This window comes from Dryobates pubescens, chromosome 24 (genome assembly GCF_014839835.1).
Source record: "Dryobates pubescens isolate bDryPub1 chromosome 24, bDryPub1.pri, whole genome shotgun sequence".
Taxonomy (NCBI): Eukaryota; Metazoa; Chordata; class Aves; order Piciformes; family Picidae; genus Dryobates; species Dryobates pubescens.
Genome location: NC_071635.1, coordinates 12,274,249 through 12,295,193, shown reverse-complemented (window position 1 = coordinate 12,295,193; position 20,945 = coordinate 12,274,249). Strand labels below are relative to the sequence as shown.

The following is a 20,945-nucleotide window of genomic DNA, read 5'->3' as shown; positions in this document are numbered from 1 at the left end:
GATGGACTCAATGTCCTCATCCAGATCATCGATAAAGATATTAAAGAGCCTGGGGCCCAGCGCTGATCCCTGAGGGACACCACTAGTGACTGGCTGCCAGCTGGATGTGCTGAAGGACCCTTAATACCTTGATAAGTGAAACTTTGAAAGTAGTTTTTGCACAGTATTTTTTGTTGAGTTTCTTGATGAATTAACCTCCAGGGCTGGAGGCAGATAATTGTAATTTTCTATGTGCAAGATGAGTTTAGTTTAAGCTGGCTGCCTGTTACTAAACAGCAGGCTTACTGAGTTTACCCATAGGAGCAATAATTACGCTGCCTTTTTTTCCCCCCCCTCTTCAGTATGTGTTGGAAGATCTCCTGTTTTCATGCAGACCTCGTGGTGGTTCTAGCTTTTGAAATGTATGGATTTTATTAAGCATGTTGGGCTAAATTCTGGCTTCTGCTATAGAGCATTGATCTCCGGGTAATTGATTTCAGACTGAGGTCTCGCGTCTCTCGTGGAATGTGTGCTTTCTGTTCTGTAGCTAAGAAGCCAAGCTTCTTAGTTTGCATCTTGAAGCAGTAAACTGCTCCTCGCTGCCCAAGGTTTAAAAACACAGATTATCTGTGTTTTCCAAAGGCAGGATATGAGTAATAACATTTATTCAGAATAAATAAATAGCAGTTGTTCAGAAACAAAGCACTGCTGTTAACGTAAAGAAATTTGCAAAGGTGGAGGTTCTGTGTCTTGTAAGTTCCATGAGTCCACAGTTTTACCCAAATTAAAGCATTAGGATGTGGAACTATTTTTTTTTTTGTGTTGTTTTTAACTCCTAAGAATTTCTATGGGAAAAAGTATAATACTTTTTATTTGAAAGAAAACTGTAGATTAGCCCTGTGAGGCCACACCTGGAATACTGTGTCCCATTTTGGGCTCTCCAGTTCAAGAGAGACAGGGATCTGTTGGAGAGAGTCCAACAGAGAGCCATGAGGATGATTTGGGCACTTGAGCATCTCCCCTGTGAAGAGAGACTGAGAGCTCTGGGGCTGTTTACTCTGGAGAAGAGAAGACTGAGAGGGGCTCTCATCAGTGTATATAAATATCTGAGGGGTGGGTGTCAAATGAAGGGGGCCAATCTCTTTTTGGTGGTGCACAGTAATAAGACAAAGAACAATGGGTACAGTGGGTATAAGGTTGACCATAGAAGATTTCACCTCAACATGAGGAGAAACTACTTTACAGTGAGGGTGACAGAGCAGTAGAACAGGCTGTCCGGCGGGGTGTGGAGTCTCCCTCTCTGGATGCATTCAAGACCCATCTGGATACATTCCTGTGCAGAATACCCTAAGTGATCCTGCTTTGGCAGGGGGCTTTGACCCCATGATCGCTGGAGATCCCTTCTAACCTGTACTGTGACACTGTGATTTGTTTGTGGGATGGATAGTGCATATGCATTGGTTTAAAAGTGCAATTCTGGGCCCCTCAGTTTAGGAAAGATGTTGAGTTGGTGGAAGGTGTCCAGAGAAGGGCAACAAAGCTGGGGAGGGGTTTGGAGCACAGCCCTATGAGGAGAGGCTGAGGGAGCTGGGGTTGCTTAGCCTGGAGAAGAAGAGGTTCAGGGCAGACCTTACTGCTGTCTACAACTACCTGAAGGGAGGTTGTATCCAGGTGGGGGTTGGTCTCTTCTCCCAGGTGGCCAGCACCAGAACAAGAGGACACAGTCTTAAGCTGCACCAGGGGAGGTTTAGGCTGGATGTTAGGAAGAAATTCTTCATCGAAAGAGAGATTGACCATTGGAATGTGCTGCCCAGGGAGGTGGTGGAGTCACCATCCCTGGAGGTGTTTAGAAAGGGACTGGATGGGGTGCTTGGTGCCATGGTTTAGTTGATTAGATAGCGTTGGGTGATTGGTTGGACTCGACGATCCTGAAGGTCTTTTCCAACCTGGTTAATTCTGTTCTATTCTATGTTTGAAAGCTTCATGAAACTAGTTATGAAACTTTATGAAGCTATAGCTTTGTGAAACTACTATGAATCTAGTCAACTAAAGAAGTAAGTGTAATTAACACACCCCACCCCTTCATTTAATAGAAAAAGAGCAACTTCAGAAAAGCCATGCTAGCTCACATGTATGTCTCAAAAAACTATTTGATGCTTGACCTCAGTGAGGTATTTATTCTTTCAATCAATGGAAGACACCTAAAAATACTACTTGCTATTAGAAGTGTGTGATATTTAACTGAAATGGCACTATCTTGATATTAAAAGTTGCTGTGAAGCCTGTGTTGCATGGCAGTATTCAGTGTTAACTCTGCCAGGGTCAGCACATTCTGTCACATACGTTTGTTCACTGATGACCTTTTCAGATGCAGAGATGGAGCATGCAGTAGCTTCATAAATGCTGTCAGACTTTTGAGTATAAACTATGTAAATAACTTACTTTAAATTATTTTGTGTTTCAGCCACCTCTGCCCAGCTGTTTGACAGCAGTGGGTTGTGAATGTAAGCCTTTGATAACCTCATCAGTGATATCGGCGCTACTGTCTTCAGGATAGATAACAGCCCTCAAATCATCTTCAAGGGATGCACCATGACATCAGCAGTGATAGACACTGGAGGCCCTGGCCTGGAGTTCGACAGCAATGGAATAAAAAACCAAGAGGTTAGAAAAATAAGTAGCATTATTTGCTAGCCAACTTGACACCTTTTATCTTCCCTTGAAAGAAAGATTTGCTCTGAGCTTGCTGTGAAAGCAGGTGAAGTGGATTAGGGCTGGCTCTGTGAGGAGGAAGAGAACAGCCCAAAGATCTTCCATCAGAAGATTTTGTTACCACAGAGAAGTGGGAGCAGTAGGGTTTGAAGTCTGCAGCACAACTGTAGGCTGGATTTACAAAATTAAACCCCTTATCTGGGGTGTGTCTTGAGGTGTTGAGTTGAGCAGAACAATACAAGGACTTTTCCCACTGCTAGCCAGTGTGACACACTTGCCTGTATTTTGCATATTTATCAACAACTAATAAATACATTCTGCTATTCCCTAGCTTGTGGCAATTTGAATCTGGCAGCGTTCCACTGCTGCAACACTTGGACAGATTAAATGTGCTGTTACAGACATTTTGATCCTTAAATAAGTGGAGACACACAGATGGGCTTTGAAGTAGCCAGTTCTTTTGTAATAGCTTATGTCCTTAATCTAAAACATGAGTGTTCATAAGATATAGGTCAGATGTAGGTATGTTGCAGTGCACATGCAAAGCCTTGATTACATTTTGGGGAGCAGGGGCAGAAGAAACACGTCCCAGAGCTGGATGTCATACTGCAAAAGAGCAAGCCTTCTGATTGTCTTGAAGCTGATGCTTTGACTTTTAAATGCTTAAAACCAGGAAAATACCTATTAAGATTCAGGAAGGTCCCTTTGGTAAATGACAAGCTGTCTTCTTCTCTTTCTTTTTTTAAAGCTCTTTCTTGAGAAGAAAATTTCCTTAAAACCTTTTAAAAAATATGATAATTATTTCATAAAATATGTTAGGAGCATAAGAGAGAATTGCTGATGTGGGGTTCAACAGTGCTGTATTTAGAGTGTCTTTGGTTTTCCTTGTTTTGTATTTTTGTTTTTTCTTTCTATAGGAGAATGAGCCAGACTCTGAATTCCCAGCAGTGATTGTGGAACCAGTTCCTAGTGCCAGACTAGAACAGGGATACGCTGCTCAGGTCCTGGTTTATGATGATGAGACTTACCTGATGCAAGATGTAGCAGAGGAACAAGAAATTGAGACTGAAACTGTGGAAACAGGTAGACTTACTATATATATATGTGTGTGTTTATTTTAATGAGATTTTCTTGATTTTAGAAGTCCCTGAAAAATGTGACTTTGTGTTTACTCACATGAGGATGGAGATCCTGACCTGAATTGATCTCTTTGCTCTAAACTTACTTTTACTTAGCTTCAGTGGTGACATGGTTGGGGCTTGGCAGGTAGAAATGTCACCTTGGGTTCAGAGTACTGCATTGTCACCCTGTGTACCCTTGTAAGTAAGCAGCTGTTTGTTTATGTCTTTGTTACCTGTTTCTGCAGGGGGTCACTTACACAACTAAACTTGAGAGTTCTGTGAAAATCAGCTGGGTTAAAAAGCTGCTTAGAATTTAGTTTTACAATGTGTTTGAGCCAAATAACTGCAGGGCAGCTGGACTGTGTTTGCCTTCTCTTCCAACTCTTCTCCCTCCTCTTGAGCTCTGTCCTCAGTCCCCTGCTATCCTGCCTTTTTGGTCCAAGAGCTGGTTTATTGCTGGTTTAGTGGCAGGAGTGGTGGCTGTGGGGACTGGAGTTGAACTGTCCTTTTATGGTTAAAATACTAACAGATTGAAGTTAACTCAGCTGCATGGTAAAGTAAGAAGTGTTAGGACTGGAGAGAGGAGCAGGGCTTTGGCACTAGCACAGCTGACTTCAGCTATTAGTGTGTATCTTTTTGTACACCCCCCTCCAAAGAACAAGATCAGGAGCTTTAAACTTCCTAAGGAGATCGGTATCTTTTCTAACTGCCTGAAGAAACAGAAGTTGTGCTCCTGCAGGAGCCTGATGACATCTGACTGCCAGGCCGCAGTTCCTGCTGTCCCTCACGCTTGCTTTCTAGTACTTGTAGACCCTTCTGTAGCCATTTGAGTATGCTGATTTTGGAAAGAAAATACAGCAAGGAGACCCTCAGCTTTTCCGTGTATTTGAGTCAACTTCCTGCTGGATTTGTATGATGACAGGGCTCAGTCAAGGGTCTGAGTGCTGAGTGAGTGTGTAGACCTGCAGGCTAAGGGAGGACAGGTCCTCTTGGGCTCTTCATACTGAGCTGATGAAGCTGCTAGACTAGAAGGTGGTGTGTGTTCCTGTCTGTGAGCTGCCTAATTTAGAGCTGGATTTTGGATCTCTCAGCTTTGTTTTGCCTGCTTGACAGAGAGACTCTTTTCTCAGCTGCTTAACTTTGCAGCCCAGCGAATATATGTGCATTCCCATCAGGTTAGGTAGGTTTCAGTTCAAATTTCTCCCTAAGCAGTGGATGCAATTGCTCTTAGATCTTTCTGAATCTGGGTGCTGGTGTCCTAGAGCACTGCACCCTAAACCACATGTGTCGGCTTCATAGGGTGTGCATGGTCTAACGGTGCAGGCTTGGGGAGAAGACTTCCAGTTTGCCCAAATGTGTTTTGAATTGAACATGCTAATTACAGGTTCAACAAACCTATGTAAAGAGAGGGTGTGAAATAAATACTGTCTTTATTTTTGACTATGGTAATGAAGCTTTGGAGGTTAAGGTCAAGTGAGAAGTTGAGGGTGTTCTTCCCAAGAAGCCGAATTTGATGACTGGAACTTGTATTTGAAAAACCTTTGAAGGCTTTTGCAGTCAGAAGTGTTGGATTTATAAACATGAAATGTGCTGTTTCTTCTACAGTTTTGGTAGATTAATGGCTGACAGAGCTGTTAAGTTAAAGAACTACTGCAAATGCACTCATGTTTTTAAGTATCATCTTTCTGGCCACAGTAATTATGTGGAAATGACAATTACAAACTTGCAGCATTTCTGTAGGTATTTGTTGTTTGGTTTTGTTTGTTGTTTTGGGTGGGTTTTTTTTTTTAAGCTATTTTCAAAGGAGTAGAAGTGGTTGGTTTTAAGCTCTGATAACTGAAAGCACATTCTTAAAATTTGTTGAGCCAGCTGATGTGATAATTTGATGAGTTTGTGGCTGGAGATGTTAAGGGATGTGTCTTGACTGCAGGTGATTTGTGCTGGGCTTTTGTGGTTGGTTTGTGGTGGTGGTTTTTTTTGTTCTTTTAATTGCACATTAATTTTGACATGAATGTGTCCTGGAAAAGTTATTACAATAAACTATATTCAAGTAGTAAAAAAGCTATAAAATGTTCAAAACCATAGTAAAGATAATGTGTGTAATTTACAGCAGTGTTGAGAAGGAATGAAAATCAAACAGTTGAAATGGTTAATATTTGTGATTCCAAAAGGTCTCTGGGGAGAGAGGTGATCTCCTCTTGCACACCTGTTCCCATACTCCATATTTCCATTAGTATTTCTAGAATATATGCACCACTAATCCAGTGTGGTTTTCATGGTTTAGTTACACGTGACAGTGAGTAATGTTTCTCACACAGATCTTCTGTCTTAGTGCTTGATGAAAGAAGTGCTTGAGGGAGGCAGTCTGGTGGGGTGTGTGTTTTGACTGACACATTTTGATACAGCCAAGAGTCTTTCTGAATTCATTAACTCAGGCAGAGAGGTAAAATGGGTGGAGAGAAAGCATAAAGGCCCTGAGAAACATTCATTTTGATAACATGCTCTTATTAGCAGTGAGTTACAGGTAGAAAGCAATGGGACGTTGCAGAGGTAAAAGGTACTGTAGTAAATGTTAATGAGAAGGCAGGCTAAGGCAGAAAGAAGTAAACAAGGCATAAGAGTATTTATTTGAAGAGCACTTTGAAATGCTGGTTTATCAAGTACATACCTTTATAGTCTTTAAAGAAGCAGTCAGTTTGCAGTTAACAGTTTCTGTAGTTCTGTTTGTCTGTCATGACACAGAACTCATGGTAGAATAGAATAGAATTAACCAGGTTGGAAGAGACATTTGAGATAGTCCAACCTATCATCCAACACCATCTAATCAACTAAACCATGACACCAAGCACCCCATCAAGTCTCTTCCTAAACACCTCCAATGATGAGGGCTCCACCACCTCCCTGGGCAGCCCATTCCAATGGCCAATAACTGATGTGGCTCTGTAGGCTTATAATGGGGTAATCTAATCTTTGGATTTGCCATATATGCAGTGGCAAAGGTACCACAGTCATGCTCTGCAGATCTCACGTGCCTTTTAGTCAAGTAAGGCATTGGATCAGTATTTAAGTAGGATAGTGTTGTTTTAAAACTGCCAGGTTACCTGTAACAGTGTTGCTAAAACTGCGTAATACTCTCTGAACTCTCTCTTACTGGTTTTATGCCTGCAACAGCATTACTTTTCTTCTCTGTTACCTCATGATGAATTTTGCAAAACCCATGGTGTTTGTTGTTTACAAATCTTGTTGAACCGTGGGCAGCTAATGAAGCAAATGTTGCTGTAAGCACAGTAAAGCTTGATCCCTGTGAGAACCAAACCAAATTCATACTGCCAGTGCAAACCCTGATTTAACTGATTCAGTGAATCTAACTTCTCCTATCCATAGTATTTTTCCCCCTTATCTTTTATTAATCATCAAAGCAGCAAATACAATTTTGTTTGCTTGTTTTCCTCACAATTTTAAGATTAAAGAGGAAACAAACCTTTGACATGTCACCATGTTTTTTAATTCAGTGTTCCATCAGAAATCCTCCCTGTAGTGTGAGCTGAAAGTCTGATTCAATTCCCAAAATGTTATGGCCACAGGGAGGTAGATGATCTGCAGGAAAAAAATGGGGCTCTGGAAATGAGGCCCTCCAGGATTATGATCTAATGGAAAAATATCGACCTACAAAGATGACAACGATGCTGTGTTTGTCTGTATAGTGTCTTAAATAATTTTTACACCAGGAAGTTCAGTTGCAGCTATCATGTAAATTGATAGCTGTCCTTAATAAGGAGGGAGGAGGTTCACCAAACAGTGAGTTCAGGCTGAACTCCTCCACTAATTTAAATAAATGCATGAGCAAAATATGTACTTTAAGGCAAATCTTCTTATCCAGAGGAAATCTCATGTTGCTAGTTAAATTATCACCATGGGAACCAGCTTTGTATATCTGTGTACAGTGTTTAGTTACTACCTGTTCTTAGAATCATAGAATAAGGTTGGAAAAGACCTCAAAGATCATCAAGTATATGAGAGGCTGAGGGAGCTGGGGTTGTTTAGCCTGGAGAAGAGGCGGCTCAGGGGTGACCTCATTGCACTCTACAGCTACGTGAAAGGTGGCTGTAGTCAGGAAGGGGTTGGTCTCTTCTCTCTATCAACCAGCACCAGAACAAGGGGACACAGTCTCAAGCTGCACCAGGGGAAGTTTAGGCTGGAGGTGAGGAGAAAGTTCTTCACAGAGAGAGTCGTTCGTCATTGGAATGTGCTGCCCAGGGAGGTGGTGGTGGAGTCACCATCCCTGGAGGTGTTCAAAAGGGGATTGGACGTGGCGCTTGGTGCCATGGTCTAGTCATGAGGTCTGTGGTGACAGGTTGGACTCGATCTTTGAGGTCTCTTCCAACCTTAGTGATACTGTGAAGTCCAACCCGTCACCCCACACCCCCCGAGAGCCAAACCATGGCTCCAAGTACCACATCCAGTCCCCTGCTGAACACCCTCAGGGATGGTGACTCCACCACCTCCCGGACAGCATATTCCAATGGCCAACCACTCTCTCTGGGAAGAGCCCTCCCCTCACTTCCAGCCCAAACCTCCCCTGGCACAGCCCAAGACTGTGTCCCCTTGCTCTGGCGCTGGGTGTCTGGGAGAAGCGACCAACCCCCACCCAGTTACAACCTCCCCTCAGGCAGCTGTAGAGAGCAACAAGGTCTCCCCTGAGCCGCCTCCTCTCCAGGCCAAGCAACCCCAGCTCCCCCAGCTTCCCCCCATAGGGCTGTGCTCCAGATCCCTCCCCAGCCTTGCCGCCCCTCTCTGGACACGTTCAAGTGTCTCAAGGTCCTTCTTAAACTGAGGGGCCCAGAACTGGACACAGGACTCAAGGTGTGGCCTAACCAGTGCAGAGTACAGGGGCACAATGACTTCCCTGCTCCTGCTGGCCACAGTATTTCTGATGCAGGCCAGGATGCCTGCCTCTAAATGTCTTTCTCCCTTGTGATTAGAAGTGCTTCCTCCTGACACCTTTTATGTGAATTCTGACCAGTAAACTCCTTTGTTTATCTCAGATGAGTTTTCATCAGTTGTTAATCAAAGGTCTGAGGTCTTAGTATATGATATTTAAGGCAGGTGTACATAAGGGATGAACAAAACAATGCTATCATTCATTCTGTTCAGACATTATTTGATTAAACTGCCTCTTAGAAAAAATAAATTAGCACTAACATCTGGTGTATGTTTTGGTAGTGCTGACATATCCTATTGATTTAACTTCATTTCCTTGCACTGACAGCTTGGTGAGGATTTGAAAAGTGAAGAAGAGTTTGCTTTAGAAGTCTGCTGACTACAAACAGGAGTTTGGGTGCTCCAACAGCTTGGTTAAACTCTCATCTTAACTTGGTCAAAGAGCTAAGATGAAGCCCACTAGCTGGATACAAGCAAAATAAAACTTTTCATTCAGTACTTGCTCAGCCTCAAGAATTAGATGTCTCTAATACTTTAATAGGTTAAGAATTTTGGCTTTGAATATGAGCTAATTCTATTTTTGACACCATGCTGCTGCACTGGTGTTAGTTCTCACCCTGCCAAGAAATCCATTGCGTTTTGCCTAGTCAAATGTTGATGACAGTGAAACACAATGGTCCTCGTTCCACCGGCTGTGCTGTTGGAGTGCACCTGGAGCTGTTATGCCAAGGGCCTATGCATCTTTTCTCAATAATTCTTAATTCAGAAACAAAATTGAACTGCAGCTTCAATTTTATGTCACCATTGCTGGTGTTTCCTTGTCTAAGAAATCACATGAAAAGAGCTGTGCAGCTGCTCTGTGGATGATCAGATTTTACACAACACAACAGTCCAGTTCTTTCTGGATTTCAGGTTGCTGCCTTGCTGCGTTCAGTGCACTATTCATACTGAAAGAACACTGCAAGTATTTTGTAGTAAAGCCTAATTAGCTACCCCTTTGGGGCCTAAGTTTTGTTTTCTGAGGCTGATAGAAGGCTAAATGAATGGCTTGCTAGTCTGGACTTCAGATGTACAGGAGGACTCTCCTCTAAACTTGCAGCTCTAATTGCAACTGGAAGTGAGAAATGTTGCTGTGAAGACTCACCCACAGCATTTTACTTATGCAGCTGAGAAAAATTTATGATTCATACCTTGAACTTAGAATGTGATAGGACCAAAAGCATCCTGGTGTGAGCACACTTAAAGGCGCAGACTGTGACAGACTCACACCTTTGGTGTTACTGGTCTTCATATGGTCATAGTCAAAGAGTTTGACTCTTTGACTCTTCATAGTCAAAGAGAGAAGGCTGGCATGGTCACTGACCTCTTTCCTCAGTTTCCCCCTGAAATAGTCAGATTTTATTAGCATGACAAATGAATTAGTGTTCAGCACAAAGTACTGCAAATCTTACAGTTTCAACAGGCTGAACTGCTGGACTTTTGGGGAAAATCTCATTCCTCCTTAAAGACAAGTGTTACGCTTTAATGTTAGATGTGTCCTGTGCCCAGCTGGTCTACACAAAATGATCACTTCACAGATTTATTCTAGGCACTCACATTAAAATCTTGAAAGTGGGCTTGGGCTTTGTTCAGCTGACTGGAATCCCCTGGGCATCCAGTGATACTCTCTCCATGCAGGATCAGAGAGAGCAAAGAATCAGAATAATGTGTGCAGCTGTTCGAGTCCATTTGATCTGAACTGGCAAGCGCTGTGCTAAGCCTGTGCTTGCAGTAGTAAATAAGTGCTGCTTAGAAAAATGGTATTAAACTGAGAGCCTGACACTTCATACTCTCTTTTTTATGTTACTTCAGACACATGGTGTTTGTCAAAACTTACACATGCAGATCACTTGAATGCCCTTACTAAAGGAGGCCGCAGATCCTAGGCGAAAGTTTATTTTACCCGTAGGGAATAGAGGGAACGATTTGGATATGAGTCAAACCCTTCAGTTTGTGACTGGAAGTTGCAGTGAGTAAAAAATCCTCACGAATTCCACAGTGAGCAGTAAGGCTATAAACTATGAATGCATCTTTTCCAAAGTATGTACATGTGAACTGTTGACACAGGTCTTGGATCTTCAAAGGTACTTGAGTGTCTTGGTGTACCTTTTGACCTGGATATAAACTGACTGTAACCTATTTTAAACTGTGTTCTATTGCTTGGGGCACATCTGCCTGAAGAGAAGTGTGGGTGAACTTTGATTTTTAACAACAGCAGGTATACAGGACAGTGATGTGAACACAGTTACTTGGGTATGTAAGCTGCAGCGACAGTGTTGCTAAACTACAGTGCATGAGGTTTCCACTTCAATTTGAGGCTGTCTTAATGAAGGGCTGTGAAGTTTTATTGCACGTTTAAGCGTGTGCCTACTTAAAATGCCTTTGCTTGTCCTTGGGCTTGCCTCCACTAGAGAAATTTCTGCTGGAGAACACAGCAGAGTCCCCTAGCGGGAGCAGGCTGGCAGAAGGAATTCTTGTTTATGCTGCTGTTCCACCTCTCCGAATAACACAAGCTGACAGGAGCACTCTGCTGTTGGCAGAGCTGTATCTGCAGGAGAGCACTGCGCCGTCACAGCTGGCTAGAGAGTGCCTTTTTTGTCCATGAGCCTGGCTGGAAAGAGCTCGGCTGACAAAACTTTACACACAGCTACCCTTAGATGTCATGGCTTGAATGTGAGAACCAGCAATCTTGCTGGCAGGGCTTGTGTGTTACCTGATGAGATGAACACATGTAAATCCTTACAGCCAGGAACAGATAAGAGAAGTCTACAAAATGCCCGAGTTGCCTTTGTGTATGTAAATAACACTAATTAAATTGTATCCCTAATCAATCTGGGGAGTTGTAGTAGGAGGATGAGCTGTCAATAGCTGGAGGTACTGAATTTACCAGTCAGAGGTGATCTGTGCCACATGCTGTTTTGTAATCTCTGTGATGGGGAAATAGGCTTCTAAACTCTTGTCTATGATCTAGATCCTGGGAATTTGAAAACTTGAGAGGGGCAGGAAGATTCTTCATTGTCAGACTGATGCAGCTGGTGCCCTTTACCTTCTCCTAGCAGAGCTGTGAAGCTGTTAAGTACAGGGAAGTCTCGGTGCAGTAAGTGGTTGCTTGATCCTTCTACTGTTTTCTTAACAGTACAGGCATAGTCAAGTGTGTGTGATGTAAAGGAGTTCCTACTACAGCTGATCTCCATCTAGGACATACTCTGCTGTATACTCTGCTTTCCCTGGCATAGCTGCTCTTTGCAGGCAGCCCTGATGTTGTACCCTGAGAATAAGCACAGAGACTCCCTTGGGAAGCCTAAAGACTGGGGTCTTGTAGTTGTTGCTTCTGCCCAGCTGCAGAGGGGCAGGGCACGCTGTGGTGTTACAAAAGCGAGTTGTTCTTCAGATGGGAGAGGACGCAAACATAAATGGTAGTGCTGTGGATTTTTATTTTATTAAGAAAGCAGTGCAACGTTCCCCCATCCCTTACAAAACCTGCTCTAAGGCTAGATTTGGTGAAGGATGGGACATCTGGCTAGCTGGAAAAGGCATCTAACATTTCCTTGGAGTCAGCCTCGCTCCTGTCAAGGAGAGGAGGGGGATTGCGTTCCGGAAAGACTCAAGTTTTCTGGAAAAATGTGACTAGAGTAGGTGGCTCATGAGTTTGCTGAGAACACTTGGGTGCCGCGGTTAGGGAGCGTCACCAGGGCATGTAGGTGCAAGGGTACAAGGGGCCGCGGCAGCGGGGAGATGCGGAGAAGGCGGCGGCTGCTGCTGCTGCTGCTCGGGGCTGTGCCGGGATGGGCTGCGCTCAGCTCTGCGCGCGTCCTTGCCTGCGTTCGGTCTCGGTCGCCTCGGGAAGCCGTGCGAAGAGCCAGGGCGGGGTGGCTCTGCCGCGCCTCCATTTACCTGCGCCCCGGGGCGGCTGGCGGGTTCCCCCGCCCGCGGGCGGCCCCGCGCTGCGGCGGCGGCGGCGAGTGCCGGCGCGGCACTTCCTGTCTGAGGCCGGCGGCGGAAGGATCGCGTGCGCCGCGCCGCCCCGCAGGAAGCGCTCCCGCCGCCGCCGCCGCGCCGTGGCGGTGTCCGCGCCGCCCGCTCTGCTCTACCGCCCCGCGGGAGCGCGCCTTGCCGCCGGGCCCCGCGCGTCGCGGGTGCGCGTCAACCCGCCGGTCAATGTGAAGCCGCTTCGGGAGTATAAACATGGCGACGTCCGTGCATGAGGGGCCCACGAACCAGCTCGACCTCCTCATCCGAGCCGGTAAGCTGCCCCGCGCGGCTGCCCCGTGCCGGTGGGGGTGCCGGGCTGGCGGGAGCGCAGGAGCGGGCACGGGGGAGGGTAAAGAGCCGCGGCGCACGCCGCGCTCCGGCTGCGGGCGGGGAAGCAATGGAGGGCAATCAGGAAGTGATCACCTTGGTAGCGGCCGGCCCGGCGTGCGGGCGGTGGAGCGCGGCACCTGCCCACAGTGCGGGCGGCCCCGGTCCCGCCGCAAGCGCGGCGGAAGTTGTGGCGCGCGGGCGGCGGAGTTTTGCGGGGTTTGCACGGCCGGGGGAGAACCAGGAAGTGTGCGAGATTGTTGTCCTCCCGCCTCCCCCGGCACGGCCCTCCCCTGCACCCGTCGCCACGCTGTCTGAACGGGCAGGCCGAGCGCCGCAGCTGCCGCACACTGCACGCAGGGCCGCGGCCCGGTGCGTCCCTTGCCGCTGCGCACCCGTGCGTGTACGCCCCCACCTCATTCCCCCCCGCCCCCCCTTCCTTCCCGTGCCCTTTTAAACTCTGGGCTGGCGGCGGGGCGGGAGGAGGCGCCCGCGGGCGGTGGCGCCCGCCCACGTGTGTGGTACCGGAGGGACGGGGGGGGGGGCCGCTGGTAGGGGGGAAGCGGTTGGAGGGGCGGCTCCCCCTCCCCCACGCGCGCTGCGTAGCGGAAGCGGTGCGTTCCCCGGGGCCCCCCGAGCGCAGGGGGAGTGGCAGCTGCCGCGCGCCAATGGGGGCCGCCGCCGTTGGCGGCCGGAGAGCGGCGGGGTGGGGCGGGGCGCGGCTGCCGCCAATGGGAGCGTGCAGGGCGGCGGAGTGACGGCTGCCCGCGGCGCTGCCGGGGCGCGCACGGAGTTGGAGGGAAGCGGAGTGTAAACACGGAAGTAGCGGCGCCGCCGCCGCCGGCCCGCACGTGGCCACCCCTCACGGCGGCAGCGCCAGCCCCCTCGGACACCGCCGCTGGGCCCGGGGCTGCGCTGCCTGCGAAGGCGGGAACGGTGACCCCGAGCCCAGAGAAATGGGAGAAAAAGCGAGACAGCAGGAGTGCTGTGCACTGCCGCCGTCACCAGCCACTGCTGGGACCAGGGCCGTTTACCCGAGCTCCGGCACCATGTCAGGGACAAGTCCAGATTTTGGAGTCCTCACTAAAAGAAAGATACTGAGGTGCTGGAGCAGGTCCAGAGAAGGGCAACGAAGTTGGTGAAGGGTTAGGAGAACGGGGCTGGTGAGGAGCAGTTGAGGGAACTGGGATTGTTTAATCTGGAGAAGGCGAAGCTGAGGGGAGACATCACTGTATCTGAAGGGAGGTTGGAGCAAGGTGGATGTGGGCTTCTTAACGCTATTAATAAGTGAAAGCTCGAGAGAAATAGCTTCAGGTTGCACCAGGGGAGGTGTATGTTGGCTATTAGAAGAAACATCTTCGCTGAAACGAGTTCTTAAACACTGGAACGGGCTCCCTAGGAAGGTGGCTGCATCCCCATCTCTGGATGTGTTTAGCGCCTGACTTGATAGAGCTGGATAATGCTTAGACTTGATGAGCTTAAAGGTCTTCTCCAATCAAAAATATTCTATCATTCTTTTTTTGATTTGTTGGATCCACTGCCACTTCCAACAATGAGATGCTCTGATAATCCTGGGATTTGTGTGGTAGAGCCCTGGAGAAAACACAAGGGAAGCTACACAGCTCAGGAACAGAAACACTGTGGCAAACCTTCTCTTCTCTACAGTCATAGCAGCTGTGATTTGATTTTTGTCTTTACACGTGGAGCCCCCCTTCTAAAGTAGTCTCTGGAAACAGCAGTGCTGTGTATCATGCGCAGGTAGTGAGTTGTGTGTCCAGTGTCTGGACGTGAACTGATTGAGCATACACCTTCACACTGGTTGTGCCTTCACACAGCAGTGCCTTTGTATGAGCACAAATGTGTGCTGGTGCTCTGTCATTTACCAGTGTATAAGATACCCTTTTAAAAGCTGGGGTGGGGGGGAAGGTCACCTTCATTATTTAGCTTGGAAAAATACTCAGTGATTTTAGAGGCAAGGGGAAAGAAAACACAGAGACACACAGAAACCCCCCGCCGCAAGTCAGCGGAGACCTGTTGTGCACAACAGAAGAAGTGGAGCATGGCAGAAGCATTCAGCTGCTCTCCTGTGTACGATGGAGGAGATAGCTTCACTTTGCCGGCAGAACACACCTCCCATTTTGACAGCACTTGTTACTGCAGGAGACTTCAGTTAGTTTTTACTTGCGGTTGTTGGTAGAGAACGTTCTAGTAGTTGATTATTGTGCCAACAGCTTCTTAAGTCACTGTAACAACCTTGCTTGTGAGCCAACCCTTAGCTAAATAACCAATGACCTTTGTATTGCTCTTTCTGATGTCCTTAGCCCAGCCAACTTTGTTCTTTTTTTGATATTTGCATTGCAGTGAGGGATACAGATACCTCCACACATCTAGTATTCCCAGCATCATACTATCAGGATACCCTATCTGTTTACTTATTTATGCATGTAGATGGTATCATGTGGATTTAAGAGAGGAATCCTTTATCCTGAGGGATTATATTTAATTATTATGCCCTGCCTTTCCCTGGCTTCAGTGTTGACAAAACTTCAGGGTGTTTGATAAACTGTGGTAAGAAAGCTGGATAAAAATTGTTGCCGTTTCAGGTTATCTTAATTGCTGCTTGTAAGAACAACTTCTAAATGACTTGGTGAAGATAGGTTTTGGCTTCTTGGCTAATGTTTCTCTGTATGTTGGGCTGATAACATGCAGCTCACGAGGAAAGTGTTTGAGGTGCTTGTTCTTGTCTTCATTATTGATTGCTGGTATGCAGCGGGTTATGGATCATCCTTAAACTGTGCACGGATGAGAGGCTTGCAAACTAACGGAGATGGGCTTAGGGAGATGCTTAAAAACCCCTCAGGAATTGTTTTTCAGTTTCTGAACAAATGTCTGCTGTAAAACAAGCAGTAAACTGGAAATGCTTTCTTCTCCAGTCAAGTGTTGCATACAGAGAGATCTCTGGATATTACCCATACGGGCAATTCAGCTGGTTTTAATTAAAACGTGGCTTAAGCACTGTCGGTACCTCCCATTGCTGCTTAGTGTGGTCTTCTAAACGCTGAGATAAAGCAAGCACGTGAGCACCAATAAACTTTAATGAGCTCTGTTAGTGTGTGTGTAGTCACTCTTGACTGAGTTCCATGCTTGGAATTGTGAGTTCTTCATTAAAGTGTTGCTTTAGTTGCCTGATTTGTTTTAAAGGATAAGCTATTGTAAATCAGGTGCTACAGTTAAGTGTTGACCTTGTAAGTGCAGACATTGATAGCTCTTCAGATAAAGAGGTGGCAGCTGTGTCACAGGTCCTGGAAGTACCATTTGGGAATTGCAGGCCATTATTTGTCTCTCATCGCTTTGCTTTAATTAATTTTGTTACTCTTGTTACATGTTAAAACTGGAGGCATTATTACAGAGTGGATGTGTTGCCAGAATTCTCTTCTATAAAGCTGAAGTACAGCCCTGTCAGACTTAATTACCAAGTTTGGAGTTTTGTAGCAGCTGTTGGGAGCCTTGAACAATCTACTGTACACAGTGTTTGTTTGGAAGGTGGAGATAGAAGGCATTAGGTCAGCAGGGAAGATAGGCATCAACCAGCCTTGTTAACTGTTTAGACTTTTAAAACTGAAGTGATTTTCAAAGAGGATTATTTTTTTAATGAAAGCAGAGCAGAAACCTTTTTAATGAACGATTTTAAGATACATTGCCAAGGAGCCAAATATCTTCTTAAAAGCACTGGGATAAGATTTGGTTTAAAAGAACAAAAGATAAGCAGTGCTGTTAGCTCTGATGTGTTCTGGGTTGGTAAATGGCAGTTCTCATGTTAATCAGTTACCAAAGGCTGGAAAAATCTATTTCCACCTTCTTTTGGGCAAGTGATGGCCTTCCTGAAAGGAATATATGAGCTACCAGAGCTACATCCTAAGTTATTGAGGCAATTTTTGATTTGGTGTCTTGTATACTCCACCTGGAGTATTGTGTCCAGTTCTGGAGCCCCTATTACAAGGGGCGTGCCGGAACGTGTCCAGAGAGGGGCCGCAAGGATGATCAGAGGGCTGGAGCTCCTCTCCTATGAAGACAGACTGAAAGAGTTGGGGCTGTTCAGTCTGGAGAAGAGAAGGCTCCGAGGTGACCTAATTGTGGCCTTCCAGTAGCTGAAGGGGGCCTACAAGAAGGCTGGGGAGGGGCTTCTTAGGATCTCAGGTAGTGATAGGACTAGGGGGAATGGAATGAAGCTGGAGGTGGGGAGATTCAGGCTGGGCATGAGGAAGAAGTTCTTCACCATGAGAGTGGTGAAGCCCTGGAATGGGTTGTCCAGGGAGGTGGTTGAGGCCCCATCCCTGGAGGTGTTTAAGCCCAGGCTGGAAGAGGCTCTGGCCAGCCTGCTCTAGTGTGAGGTGTCCCTGCCCATGGCAGGGAGGTTGGAACTAGATGATCCCTGTGGTCCGTTCCAACCCTGACTGATTCTACATGTGCATGGTGGTACCCCAGTTGATAGGATAGATTAGTAGACGAGGAAGCATTTTAAAAGAAAATGGTCATACATATCATTCTTTGGTTAGAATTTTCCCTGCCCACTGTGGTACTGCACTTGTGTATCTCAACCTTGGATGTACTCAGATTAAGGTTGCTGTGATGATGCATGTTTGCCATGGCATGGGCTATGTAAGCCTGAAAGGTACTGTACAGTAACTGCCAGTGATTCCCTGTGGTCATGGCTTTTGACTAAAGTTGGCTTTTTCTTTCTTGCAGAGTCCTACTCCTTTGGTTTGCTTTCTGCCCCTTGTCTTTATTGTGAAAAGTGCCACCAAGTGTAATGCAGGCAGGGTTTAGTTGATGACATTTGATCTAATCATCTGCAGGAACAGCTGCCTGGCTTTCTCTTGTCCCATCCCCTCTCTGAGAGAACCTGTTGCCCCACTTCCATCTTCTGGGATACCTTTTCTAGCTGTATTTTTCATCAGTGTCGTGCGTCCTGGCTGAGCATTCTGTCTTGCCGTCTTCTGCTAGACATTTTCTAGCGTGTCAAAAAGACCCTGTGTGCAAAATCTGTGTTGAGAGATAAATTTGCCCTTTGCTGTTCCAAGTGTGGTGGTGCCTTACCTGAGCATAACTGAAAATCTCTTCTGCTCATTGCATAAGCAAATGCTTCTGAGGCAGAAGGAGTCTGTAGCTAGCTGAGAAGACTTCGAAGTTGGTAATAGCACTCCGTTTAGTGTTTTACTAGATGTCATTTTGGCTGTGTTAGTTTGTTAACTGCTGTGATGGACAGACAGCATGTGTGTTGCTCCAGCCAAAGCCAGAAGTGTTGCTATTTTTTGCTTGATGTTTTTTAGGTGGCATTTTTACTTGAGCCCTAAGTAAGTCATGTCAGGAAAAAAAACTCCACCACATTTATTAAGCGTGCATTTTCAAATGTCAGAGGCTTTAGAGAGTAGATTGTGCTATTTTTAATGGAAATGGAAGGGTTACTTAGGGCAGAGTTTGGGTGGCTTCTTTGCTCCTTCTCTCTGCTGTTATGGTACTGCAGCCTTAGTCCCTAACACTGGGTGGGGGGGAGGCGGGGAGGGCAGCTGCCCCTTCTTCCCTTCCACTCTATCCCCTCAGCAGAATGCCATAGTACTGGAAAGGTACAAAGATGGCTTTCAGCTGGTGTGTGTTTGTTTGTTTTGCCTTGTCCTGCGCCCTGCTGAGTGACTGTCACTTGTGGTGCATTTAAACTGCTCCCTGTAGGAGACACTTTGGATACAAAAGTAGGACCTTTTCTGTATGCTTTTAAGCATTGAGGAGTAGATGGCTTCCTAAAGCTGATTGGTACCCTCTTACAATTGAGACTGAGCAGCTCTTGGGTTTCTTTATAGAAGTTTATATACTGAACCTGATACCTGCACAGAGGCAAACTAGCTAAATGGTAACCAGCAGAAATAGAAGTGAAAATTGTACAGCTCTTGGGTGCAGGGGAGATGGGCTGGTGGAAAAGGTTTACTGACCTGCCTTAAATATTTTTTTTTCATGGTTTTAGTAATAATGTATTAAATGCAGATTCAGACTTCATCATTTCAGTACTGATGTAGAATTGATAACTTTGTAATGACTGGCTGTACGTTGTTCCTGTATTTTGATGATGGGTGGAAAGTTCTGTCTGGTCGATGAGAGAGAAAGAGAGGAAAGTTAGTCTTCAGTTTCTGTGCTTCTCTTAAGAAAGAAAAATATTTAGGTAGAGAGTTTCCTGCAGGGTCACTCAGTTGCAGTGCAGGTGTTCAACCTCCCACTTGGGACACTTCCAAACTGCTGCTTGAGAAAGAAACAGCAGCTGCCGGAGCTCGGGGGAGCACCCAGGACCTGCAGCTGGGGAGAGAGCTCACCGTGTAAAACTCTTGCTGATAGCCTCTGGTTCAGGTGTCAGAGTGTGCAATAGAGATCCTAGCCTTTAGTGTGATTTTCCTGTCCTCTTAGGTAGGCTTTTGTTGTCCCTAGCTTGAGGTGAAGTGCTGTTAGAATGCCAGTTTTATCAGGCATCCTCTATTCCAAAAAGATAAAGCCCCTTAAATAGCATCCCAAGAGAGGGCTGTGGAGCAGCAGACAGCCAGGAAGTGGGCAGCTGGGCTTGTTCAGAGAGACAGTTTGGTTGCCCAGAGTTTTTCTTTTGTGTGTCTCACAGATTTAATTCACTTTTCAGCTTCTGATGTATGTGCTCAATCTGCTGGCCAGTAGGCTTTTCAGTTTCTTAGTCTTTGTCTTTAAATAATCTTCAATATGCTGGAAGGTTTTTTTTCCCCCCAGTGTGTTTGTATCTAGAAGTCAGAAGCGACACTGCTTCTCACTTAAACTTTGTTTCTTAGACCAGGATGGGTGCCTTGGAATTCTCATAGAGAATTATGACTGAATCCTCTTTAGTTCTGTGACGCTGGAGATAGGTGACCCTGCTTACTCTAAAGATAGATTGCCTGGGCTGCCGGCTGCCTGGCTGGAGCGGTTCAGCTTCGAGCAGATGGCCATAAATGGAAAGAGCAACTGGAGAGGGCCGGCGTACCTTAGGGAGTGTGTGGATGATGTGCAACAGGTGCTGCTGCAGTCCCTGCTCTTAAAAACCATTGCAAGGGCGAGGAACAGAGCTGGCCTTGAATAGGGTGGTTATTCTAATTGATAAGTTGGGGGGGGTGGGGTGGGGAGAGGGGTAGTGTTGCTACTGTGTTCAAGTTGCAGTGGTCTGCACTGTATTGAATGTAAATGTCTTCTTTTCAGGTTGCTTGGAATGGTTTGTGATTAGTGATTTTGTTTTCATCAACTTTTGTAACTCAGCAGAACATTATTTTTTTCACTTTCTTCCCTTAGTTATCACTTAAGAACAATGCTGTTAGGAGACAAAGTGAAGCCCTCAGGGCTCCCCTCACCTTCCCAGCTGCCCTTGCAAAACAAATGCGGGGCACTGGAAGTTGAGGGTGAGGTGAATGAGAAGACAGAAGAGACACCGTCTGAGGTGTTGCCTGGAGAAGAGGAGGCTCAGAGGAGACCTTACTGCTCTCTACAACTACCTGAAGGGAGGTTGTAGCCAGGTGGGAGTTCTTCTCCCAGGCAACCAGTGACAGAACAAGAGGACACAGTCTCAAAATGCACCAGGGGAGGTTTAGGATGGATGTTAGGAAGAAATTCTTCACAGAAAGAGAGATTGGCCATTGGAATGTGCTGCCCAGGGAGGTGGTGGAGTCACCATCACTGAAAGTGTTTAGGAAGAGACTGGATGGGGCACTTGGTGCCATGGTTTAGTTGATTAGATGGTGTTGGGTGATAGGTTGGACTTGCTGATCTCACAGGTCTTTTCCAACCTGGTCTATTCCTATTCCTTCCTATTCTACTTCT

General features: G+C 46.3%; 1 protein-coding gene across 5 annotated transcripts in view; it reads left to right on the top strand.

Annotated features, from left to right (window-relative positions):
- Window positions 1-20,945, top strand: part of ELF2 (E74 like ETS transcription factor 2) — a 37,054-nt gene that overhangs the window by 7,151 nt on the left and 8,958 nt on the right. For 3 of the 5 annotated variants that reach the window (XM_054172649.1, XM_054172647.1, XM_054172648.1), the window contains exons 2-3: window positions 2,444-2,643; window positions 3,609-3,774. In XM_054172649.1, the coding sequence (XP_054028624.1) occupies window positions 2,572-2,643; window positions 3,609-3,774 (238 nt within the window). In that variant the 5' untranslated portion in view covers window positions 2,444-2,571. Of the gene's footprint in view, window positions 1-2,443; window positions 2,644-3,608; window positions 3,775-12,819; window positions 13,036-20,945 lie in introns of those variants that run through there. The other 2 variants (XM_054172650.1, XM_054172651.1) reach the window with 2 other exon arrangements.